The sequence below is a fragment of the Olea europaea genome, chromosome 17, assembly GCF_002742605.1.
Source record: "Olea europaea var. sylvestris chromosome 17, O_europaea_v1, whole genome shotgun sequence".
Classification (NCBI taxonomy): domain Eukaryota; kingdom Viridiplantae; phylum Streptophyta; class Magnoliopsida; order Lamiales; family Oleaceae; genus Olea; species Olea europaea.
In genome coordinates this window covers 23,640,628-23,652,244 of record NC_036253.1, presented here as the reverse complement: position 1 = coordinate 23,652,244, position 11,617 = coordinate 23,640,628, and the positions used below count along the sequence as shown (strand labels likewise).

The 11,617-nt window shown below is 32.7% G+C and overlaps 1 protein-coding gene across 1 annotated transcript; it reads left to right on the top strand.

The window, feature by feature from the left end:
• The first annotated feature begins 7,878 nt into the window (after positions 1–7,878).
• LOC111365469 lies at positions 7,879–11,365 on the top strand. Its single transcript, XM_022986019.1, has 3 exons — positions 7,879–8,031; positions 8,168–8,230; positions 10,982–11,365. Exons 1-3 carry the CDS (start codon positions 7,942–7,944, stop codon positions 11,111–11,113), a joined length of 285 nt encoding a protein of 94 aa, XP_022841787.1. The 5' UTR covers positions 7,879–7,941; the 3' UTR covers positions 11,114–11,365.
• The last annotated feature ends 252 nt before the right edge of the window (positions 11,366–11,617 follow it).

Here is an 11,617-nt window from a genome sequence, read left to right as displayed (position 1 = left end):
TAGTCCTTCATGGCATCATACCAAAAGCTTGAGTTTTCTCTTTTAATGACTTGTATGAATGAGCTAGGATCATTGTACGGTCCAACAAATTATGGAACGCTTGAAGATATATGATATAATCACTAGAAATTACTGATTTTCTTATTCTTAAGGATATCTTTATACCTACTAAATTTTCTCGATTTTGCATATTTTGAATGGTAATAGGTTCAGCATGTTCTACATTGAGTGGTGATTATTGTTCAATGTTTTTCTCATATAGTAGCGATTATTCTTTAGTTGATTCATTTTCCAATTGTACTTGAGTGCTTTGTTTTGTAAGAATCAATATACTGTGATTGGAAAATGACCTAACAAATTCGTTAATTTCTTGAAAATCAATATTTCTAGGAAACTCACTTGCACTCATATCATGATCTTTTAGAAACTTCGCATTTCTAGCTTCGAATTTTTGGAGTGTGCACAGAACAATAGAATTTATAACATTTATAGTTCATTGGATAGACAATGAAATATCTACTAATTGTCATCAGTTCAATTTCTTTATGTGATGATTATGGACCCCTAATTTAACTAGACAATCCTAGATTTATATTTATCTCAAACTAGGTTTTCATTTGTTCCAAATTTCCAATGGTGTTTTAGGAGATGCCTTAGATGGAAATCTGTATAAGATATACATGACAATTTATAAGGCTTCACTCCTTAAAATTAACTAGAGTTGAATTTCTCATCATGCTCCTAACCGGGTCTATTAAGTTTTATTTTTTATTTTTTATTTCTTTCAGCTACATCATTTTTGTTACAGCATGCCTAATATCCTATATTGTTGTATAATGCCTTATTTTACTAAAAAATTAGCAAATGGACTTGACATTTGTCCCTATATTGTGTACTGTTCATAATATTCTCTACCCACTCTAACTTTATAATTTTAATTTTTCTTTCATTTTGTTTCTCGGCCTCTACTTGATAAATCTTCAAGGCATCTAGTGTATCATCCATATGATTTAGAAGATGGAGATACATATATCTTAAATGGTCATCTATGAATGCAATAAAATATCTCTGACCATTTAGATGAGGCGTGAAAAAATCTCCGCAAATATCTATTTGAATAATTTCAAGCATGTCTGAACTATTTTTAGCATCATTAGTGATCTTGTTTCTCTGCTTTCCCTTTATGCATCAGTATAAGTTTCAGGATAAGTAAAGTCAAGAGTTGGTAAAATTCCATCACATACTTATCTTTTGAGTTCTCTATAGAGATATGTCCCATTCTATTATACCATACTTTAGATGAATTCTCTTTATTAGATAACGTTTATTGTTAAAATTACTACTATTCAGGTTGAAAAAGATATATTCATAATTGGGATCCAAATCAAGTTTGTATAAAGTGCCAACTAAAACACTATGTCGAACAATAACCGAATTTTGAAATAAACTAGAACTTCTATTTTCAAATGCAAATTTTAAGCCTAATGATGATAGTTTTGAAATAGAAACTAATTAGAGAAATTATTGACTTTTTCGCTTCGAGGTGGGTTAGCAGATCTTTTCCCCTATGACTTGGGAGGTGTAGCCTCATTCACCTTCGATGTCTGTGGAGTATTTTGAGCAGGAGGAGCTAATGCGGATGATCTTACCCCTAATGGGCACTGTGGGTGAAGGTTGACAAGATGCCCCAACAAAAATAGTGGGGCCAAATGAGGAGGAGCCAGATGCCCCAATCGTTTTCTTTTTATTCAAATGATGAAGATTGTATTCTAATGCTCCTCTGAAATTGTAGAGTGAGACAATGTGCCTCCAAACAAAAGAGAAAAATGTTAAGTATAAGAAATAAAAACAATAAGGCATGCTAGCAAAACTGAAGACTCACTAGGTGTGGAATAGGTTGTAGATATGGTCAAAGATGCCATATGATCTCCTTCCATTATATCCCAATAACTTGAGACCTAAAACCAATACACTTTCCACCCTTTAATGGAGTATGAAAGGCCTAAAACAAACGGAGCATGTATCCTCCAAGAAGTTAGGCGACTCACTCTCTAGTGGCTTTGGGATTGTAGATGGTGTAGAAGACAGAGAACGGCATGTCATCACGTAGCATCGCCTTGTGCCAAAGCATCTACGATCCAACAAATTGACTCTAGGAGTTCGATTTGAGTTAGGAGAGCCAAGCTATGTGAACGCATGAGCAAATGAAAGAAAGGATGGATAGGTAACCTAAGGGCGACTTTTAGAATGGCATCGCTAATAGCTAAGTACCCTGTTCTCGAATAATATGCTCATTTATAAATCTCGAGGACAATTATTCATATGCTATTAGGTATTTTGAACTGTTCCTTAATGATCTAAAGTTTAGCTGGAGTCATTTAACTGAGGTGTCTACAGCCTTGATGGAAAGTGTCCAAATATTCTCCCCAAACCTAACGGATGCAAACATCTCAGTCAAGGTGAGAACAATTTGTTCCCTAATAATAGAAGTGCCCATACCTGTGTTGGAAATTTACTTAATCATGTACAGCGAAAAACAAAATAAATTTCAATTCCCGCTCAGTATCTCCTTTGTATTTAGATAGAAATTGTACATTTCTTGAATTTTGTAAATTCCTTTATTGTTCCTTTGTTCCAACAATTTTGATCTACCATCCATAGCTGTCCAATTGTCCAGCCTTCAATGAAATCCACCACAGAGAACAAGATTAAGAGAGAACTACGGTTTACCTTTTCTTGTGCTAGCAAGAAGAATGTAAAATATCTCTAATTTCAAACCCTAGTTGCTTATTCATATAAGCCCAAAATGGGCTTGGCTCGTCTCCTAATCCGGTCCAATATTTAATTAATTTATTTAATTAAATTCGATCAATGAATTAATTAATCATATTATTAATTCGGGCCTCTTAATAATAAACCAAATTAATTAATTTATCCAACACTTGTTAAATTAATTAATTGTGAAATCTCAATCTCCTAGTTTTCTTTTTGTGTGTAACCCACTAGGTTCCCAATCATAATGTCTAACGACGTGAATTATTAATTTGATTTAATCAAAATATATAAATTAAAAGACCCATTTTAATTTATCAACATTCACATTCGTCGTCCCATATTGATATCTAGCAATGTATCAGGGTAATACATGTGACGGAAAATGTCATGTGGTATTACAAAACCAAACTTGTTTGTTTATTATGAAACTATAATCCATTTATCAATATGATCCGATCAATTACGAGATATGGATAAGTGTCAATCTCATTTATCGATCATATTTTTCATTCCACTATTAAATCAATGCAAGTCAAAAACTCATTTTTGACTTATGAGTACACCTTGGCCAATGATTTCATTATCGACTTAACTAGATGAAATATAAATCATAATCTCATATTATCTAAGAGTGATTAATCATCTATTAATCATTCACAACTTTTATACGATTCTTGGCATATCTGAACGATGCTGTATTAGATCCATTGGCGGAGTGACATCCAACATCACCAAAGTATGATTTTCCTTATAGAAGGTACTATGATGACCTCAAGTTAAAGAACCAATTCCACTGCCGAACATTAGAAATTAACCACTGACACTCAAATAGTTATCCATGCGGAATCTCCCAGTGAGTTTTCGATAATTTATTCTATAGCAAAACATCCACGTATTCATTTAAGTGTCACTACACTTTAACTTGTGAGATTAGCTACTTATTATACAAGTAAGAAATACCACATGTGATGATTTTTCCGTAATAATGATATCCATATCTTGTTATTACTTACGACCACGGATGATCTAAGATTCAATCATATGTAATTTGTATCTTACAGTCACAACTCATTATGATTAACAAATTACCAAAATTTCAATCTACGGACTTTATTATTTAATTTAATTGAATATTAATTAAATAATATATCTACCATAAAATTATATCAACTATATATTAAAATGCTTATATCTAAAGTTGATTAGACCTAAAGCATAACACTTACACTCATCTCGCCTAAAGCTCATAGTCCCAGACATCATTAGTGCTTGTTTTAAAGAAGAAAATCACAAAAGGGATGAAGAAAATAAAAAAAGAAACTAAGATTTAACTAGAACATGGCTTTTCCAGGAAATGAGCTCACCAAAGACGATGAATGTCGCCAGAAAATTGAAATTTCTCACTGGAATTACGATTTTGAATTTTTTGTAGGGTAAAGAAATTGAAAATGAAATGGAAAGGCCTTTTATAGGTAAAGGCTAGTGCACTTCAATCGTTGGATAAAATCAAAATTGATCTTAGCCATCCATTCATCAGCTCATCCGAGCTGTTAAAATGAAAGGTTAAAGGTAATCAAAGGTTCGGATAAGGCAAAGGTCTAGATGAAGCAGTACATCTCAAACATCAAACATGTGTTTGGTCGCATGGCCTTGAGCTTGTACGCATGCCTCAGTTTATTATCTTGAAAAAAACGCAACACCTTTCAAATCATTGGCACAAACCTCAAAAATGTCTGGTCAGCTCAGAGGTTTCAAATCACCTATGCTACAACATTCCATTTGTCACATCACCTTGCCTTTGCCTTACAGCTTCATCAAGCTGCCTACCTTCAGAGCCCCGTCTTCCATGGTACGGCATTGCCTCTACATCACAGCTTCATCAAGTTGCCTATCTTTTAGAGACTCCTTTTCTATGTCAGACCTAGCCTCTGTAATACATGGCTTGCATAGCTGCTCCACCAGGTATCAAAACTTCATTTCAACATTTTAAATCCATGCATTATACAAATGTCCATGCTTGGATTTAGCGGACTATGTATTGTTTGTTTGGTGTTATAAAATATTATAGGCTGTTTAGTCTGATTGCAATAATTTTTGATCTATAACATTATTTTCTCTGTCTTTAACAACGTATATTATTTTGTTAGAATGTTAAAGAGTTAGTGAAATTGGTGAAATTGTCACTTCGTATTAATGAAGTAAATTGAGTTTTGAGTTAACTTCATGGTTAGTGTTGGAATACTTACTCACTTGTCACTATATTGATCTCTAAGTACATAACACTTTTGAATCATATACGGTCTCTATATGTAATATAAATATATTTCTATCACTTTTATTGTCATAAAAGTGGATATGAGAACAAAAAGAAGTAATTTTGGTGACAGCAGCATCCAACTGTTAAAAAGGAAAATTTTGTTTTTTTGTACTAGAAATTTTGATTTCACTCCAAACATTGCTGCTTATCTGGATGAGTTTAGGTAAGGTACTAAGTTTTGTTATCTCATCTAGTGGGGTTTACTAGAATTTCAGTTCACTTCATTCCTAGGGTAGTGTAATTACTTATGAGACATGCATGTTGGCCATTATAGGCGAACTTTGTATCGATCGTGATGTCAAAGGTAGTTGGAATGTGTCTTCATTCATTCTTATGATCGCACGAGATAATATAAGTCAAATAAACATGGTATTTGGTAAAATGACACTTAGTCAGTAAATTGGTTGCATGCTATTTGAGAGCTTGAGCTCTCGCTTGCCATCATCAATAATATTTTGAAACGTTGTAGAATATTTGAACAAGTATAAAAAAGATTAGATACGGAGTTGTTATATCATCGAGAGGAATTTGATAGAATTTGAGTTAACTTCGTTCCTACTGAAGTTAGTTAGTCATGAGACACAAATGTTGATCATTGAGTGTGAACGTCATATTGATCGTCTTGTCCATATATAATGAAAACATGTAGCTATTCATTTTTATGGTTATTCAAGGAAACATAAAATCGATCGGTAGGCTGGGTGGGGTTGGAGCTCCGAGAAGAAGAATCAATTGGACGTATTTTAATCAAATTTTCCTCTATACGCAATTGACATGAAAGATTTGTGTATAGTCTGCTGCTAATTGAAATGTTTGGGAGCCTAGCTACAACTTTTCCTTATATTGTCATTGAAAATGTTTTCACAACCTATGTTTTTTTATGAGATTTATAATGTGATTTGCGGGTAATATTATTTTATTGAAGAATATGTGGTTAAAAAATAAAGAAAAGTTTTGAATTTACATGTAATATTATTTTATTGAAGAATGTGTCGTTAAAATGATATCAAAGTACTGTCTAAAAATACATTTTCCCCGAAAGAATGGTGTTCAAATATATGTAAAAATGAGACGGTCACACGATATATCAATTCATATTATATATTAAAATGATCTTCCGTGTAATTGCTTCTTATTATAAAAAATATTAAATTTGTAAAATAAAGGTTATGACAGTGCATTTAGGGTCCGTTTGATTACAAAGGTGGAAAAGACAAACAAATTCCATGTATATTGAAAAATAAAAAACCACAAAACCATAGGAATTCAAATTTCATAGAATTGACCAAAAACATGCTTTAAGTGATTGTACCTTAGAATACGAATTTCATTTCTCCTTTCGCATCAAACAATGGAAGTAGAAAACTCATTACTCAGATGTGACATTTATCATGGAATTCGTTTCAATTTAACGGACCCTTAGATCAAAATGTCAAAATATATTTTTAAAACGTGGTGGGGTGAGCTGTTGACATGTCATAAAATGTGTTTGGAAGTTGTATTATGGTATAACTTCAAATAAAGCAATTTCCATAAATTTGTGATAGTAGGGCGATATAGAGGTGAAATATGAATCTAAAATTAAGGTTGGTGAATTAATTTAAACTAAATTGAAATTAAATTTTCCGTTGACCTAAAAAATAAGAAACTATTTTTATATTTCAGTAGTGGAGTTATTATGTCCGAATTTTGATATGATTTTGTTATTTTTGGGGGTTTAGGTATGGCTTACTTGAGTTTTGTACTTTAGTCACACCTGCCATACAATTTGTTATATAAAAGCTTGGGTTTGCCCAAAAGATTGATTGTGTTAGAATGCCACATTTAAAGTAGTGTCTATGTCCAAGGTTGAGTTGACCCCTTTATTTTCTCTGCTTGGACGAGGCTTCCAAGTGTTAGGGTTATGCATATTTTGCTGCTAGAAAGTGCTTCAACGATCTGCACGTCTTTCGCTTTGGTGGGTCTCGATGACCTTAATGCAAATGCTAATAGACATGCAGAAATGTAATGGGGCCATTTCGGACGACATGGAACCCTCATAGGCAGTAATCATTTTAGCACGCAACAGTTTCAATTGAGACAAGTTGAAGTTAGTGAACCAATTGAAAGCTTTTATGATTGCAAATGAAATTTACTCAACATTTTAAGAAAATGATACTAAAATTTTCACTGAAACACAAATTTCATTTTAACCAATATCTGGAAGGACTCATATTTAAAATTTAAATGATTATAAGTTATGAATTCTACAAAATGTAATAATAATAAGTGATTTATAATTATGAATTTTACATTATTTATGGATGAAAAGTAAGCTTGATACCCCTAATTTTAATTTAAGCTTTGCAAGACATGCATAAAAGAAATTTCCTTAGACAAACCATCAACTGCTCCCGACCCCACGTTCCCCTCTCAGCTGCCTATAACGCTATCAATTAGGATAACAGCCAACCACCAAGATTGACACACGTGTGCATCAGGTAACCGACTAATCATCCCAAGTGCACCCACGTATAAACACGTAAACAGTCCATGAAATTGCTTAACTTTCTCAAATTAGAAACGTCCAAGCGTCATATCTTTGAAAAATCTTCACGGTTTCTTAAAATGGAATAGTAAACCTTATCTCCCTCCACGTTTTCCAGATTAGCTATCTACAATATTACACGTCTTCTGGGCTCGTTTTGCCACGTTTAGTTACGTGGTTCTCTTGTTCACCCCACACTTTCAATATAATATATATTTTATGTATTTGTCTGTGTATATAAATGGTTTTTGCACTATTGAATGATACTATTTCACTTACGTTGTCTTAGTTGAAGAAAATTTGTTCTGTGGAGATTTTAAGGATGTCTGCAATGGAGATTGGAATAGAGAGGCAATCATCAATTGAGAAGGAACCTCTTACTCTAAATATTGATCAAATCCAATTTGCTAGGGCAAGTCTCTCTCTCTCTCTCTCTCTCTCTCTCTCTCTCTCTCTCTCTCTCTCTCTATATATATATATATATATATATATATATATATATATCTGTGTGTGTTGATGTTTTTCTTGGTTGGATATGGTTATTACAGGAGGCAGCATTGTATGTGATGAATAACAGGAGCATTGAAGAGGCTTTGAGGATATTTACAAAGGTATGTTGAAATTCTAACTTCAATTGCTTTTGGAAGTTTATTTGTGCATGGAACTGTGCATGAGGATTTAGCAGTAGCAATATTCACAAAGATAAGCATAAAAATCGAATTTTGGATGCATCAGTTAAATTCCATAGTCGAAAATAGCTTAGGAAAGCTTCGTGTTCTTCTAATTCTTGTGCCTGATAAATCTAAAACGTTTGTTTTTTTTGTCCATTATTATTATTATTATTATTATTATTATTATTATTATTATTATTATTATTATGTTTTTAAGTCACATAAACCTTCATTTTTCGTCATGTAAATGTTTTTATTAAAAAAGATATATATTTGTAAGTTATTTTTGAACGAAAGATTCTTCAAATTTGCACTTAAAGAATCAATTTAGGAAGGTTTTTAATAAGGTTTATTAGTTAAAGGCTGTATAATATTTTCTTTTGATTTATTTTATGGATTGATGGAATTGTCTTGTGGCATGTCCTAAGCTTGTATTTCTGTTTTGATTTTGTCTTACTATATGGTTGGTTCCATTTTGGAAAGAGATAAATCCATGCATGCAATATCAGTTTATTTTTCGAATTCCATTTTTATTATGCAGTACTTGGACTTTGAGTACTTATTTGAGTCTCATTTTGTTGTGAAATGAGTTTTGTAATTGTATTTTTTCGAAAAATGTGTTGTTAAAAAATAATGAAAAATTTCAGGTTGGCATACAGACTTATTTTGTTGAGACAAATTCTGATTGAAAATGAGTTTTTCAAAAATGGATTTCAATATAAACATGCTTTATATTATGTTCCCAAGATTACTTCAAACCTGCTATGCTGACACCCACCCTGCTAGACCCCTCACAACAGGGGCAGGAATTTTTTGGGCTTTTTTTATTCACACGAGTTTCACTTCATCTTAGTATTGGTCAACAAAAGTGTCAAATTCTTCTTGACGAAGGAGCTTAATTTATTTCGAAACAAATCTTGATGTTGGCCACTTTTTGATTTATCGTTGACTTGCTCCTTAAATCATTACCGACTCTCCAGCTTTTGAGATATTTAATTAGAGCTTGTTTAGGAGTGATTTTGAGAATTGATTTTTTGACTGTTAGGAGAAAAGTGAGATTCACCTATAAGAGAAGAAGTCAAATATGACGGCTGGAATAGTGAAATAACAGTCAAAAAATTATTTTTTTGGAGGAAAAAGTCACTCCCAAACAGGCTCTAAATAAGAAAATCTCCATTGTATAGGAGAAAAGTGGGATATTTAATTAAAGCTTGTTTAGGAGTGATTTTGAGAATTGATTTTTTGACTGTTAAGAGAAAAGTGAGATTCACCTGTGGGAGAAGAAGTCAAATATGATGGCTGGAATAGTGAAATAACAGTCAAAAAATTATTTTTTTGGGAGAAAAAGTCACTCCCAAACAGGCTCTAAATAAGAAAATCTGCATTGTATAGGAGAAAAGTGGGATATTTAATTAGAGCTTGTTTATGAGTAATTTTGAGAATTGATTTTTTGACTGTTAGGAGAAAAGTGGGATTTACCTGTAAGAGAAGAAGTCAAATATAACGGCTGGAATAGTGAAATAACAGTCAAAAAATTATTTGGGGGGGGGGGGGGGGGGGGAAGTCACTCCCAAACAGGCTCTAAATAAGAAAATCTCCATTGTATAAAATTTTGCACAGATATCTATGTTCGTGGATGCAAAATTACTAATTAAAAATAGAACGGAAACTTTGTGCCTTGAAATGTCTATTTAGACTAATAGAAATGATTTCTTGCCCATGGTAGGTATAAGTTATTTTGTCTATGGTTGACGTGAGCCTACTATTTTTGATAATTTAATGTTGAGTTGTCAAAAATTGTAGATTTCATCGCTGATGTGACGTCGCCACATTAGCACTCGGCATGTTCTATACTACCCACATAGGAGATCATTTCTATTTAGACTAAACAATCAAAGTATAACTTCTTCTTATTATAAAATGCATTGACATAAGTGGATTTTTGATGCACTATAATGATTAATGTAAATAATCTTGGTTCGAAATAGCATAGGTAAATTGAAAGGATTGCTGAAAAGGTCCTCTTGTTTGTACGTAATTTGGATTTTATTTTTGTTAATTTCATGGAGTTCAGAATATCATCAAAGTAGTTCAAAGGAAATGTGGATTTCTCTCAATTTTTTTCCTTGTTAAATGCGGAACAATCAGGTTTCATTGCCGAATTTTACATTTTTATGCATTGACATTTGAAACGAAATAAAAAGGACATAAAACATGAGGAGATTGGCTTGCTTATAACATTTAGGACTTTCTTAAAATGAGAGCTTTTGTTGATACGTTGTTCCTCAGACGTGTTGAAAAAGCTCTTATTGGACAGCTTTTTCTTAGCTATGTAAAGGTTATCAATACTAGACCTAGGACAAAAAGGCTAGATTCAATTCCTTTTCTTTTTTCAAGTTTGGGGGAAAATGTATTTGTTAGTTTTGTTGCTAGGAAAGAAGAATATTTCTTGAAATCGAAGCATATGAGTGAAAATGCCTTCATCATAAACAATAATTGAAATTCGGTAGGGAGGATTAGATAAGTTCAATTTAGTGTGCACATATTGTATGATTCTGTTAAGTTCCGTACACACTTTGCACTTGGGAATTAATGTACATTATTCTACATGGATCATATTGGCTTGTAAGTCAATTAAGCCTTTAAATTGATGTATTGATGATCATGTAACATTCTTTGGTTATGATGCAGGGTTTAAAACCAGTTGTTAATAGTGTGGGAAATGAATCTAATGAGCTGATGAATTCTGGTGAAGAGCTTGAGACTTCAACTAATGAATTAAGAATTCTAGAGATAAGAGACATCGTCTCTGCACCATTTTAGGAGGCTGTGAAAGGAGCGACTTTCAGTACATCTTGCTTAGGAATGAATTGTGTTCTTCAACGTGTGACTGATTTTTAAGTTCGTTTAGTAGTAGGAAGTTGATTGAGTTGTAAATGAGGTCTTGGGTTTGGTCGGGCCAAAGATGCGGCCTGTTGTATAGGTATTGGCCTTGAGGGCTTGAAGGCATTCAATCTTCGCCTCATTATTACAAAATTCAATGCAACAAAATGTTCAAGATTGACAGGTCACAAATGTGATTTCTAATAAAATGTTGGAATATATAATTGAAATTAAACATATCGTAGTTACATAACACAATCTATAATTCTCAGTTATACACTAAGGTCACAATCACATACGATAATTTATTGGTCACAATTGCATGCAAAGGCCCAAATTATGCAGTTGACTATTAAAAAATATATTGTTCAGAGTCATTATTCTTCTCACCGTATTTCACTCCACCACCCACGGTCGGTAATCACCCTGATTTTGGTGGGTTGG

What these genes read in the sequence shown, in the direction of transcription:
- LOC111365469 (XM_022986019.1), top strand. Translation starts at nt 7,942, where the DNA reads ATGTCTGCAATGGAGATTGGAATAGAGAGGCAATCATCAATTGAGAAG. An exon ending in ATCAAATCCAATTTGCTAGG is followed by an intron (nt 8,032 to 8,167) that starts GCAAGTCTCTCT and finishes TGGTTATTACAG; the next exon opens with GAGGCAGCATTGTATGTGAT. An exon ending in CTTTGAGGATATTTACAAAG is followed by an intron (nt 8,231 to 10,981) that starts GTATGTTGAAAT and finishes GTTATGATGCAG; the next exon opens with GGTTTAAAACCAGTTGTTAA.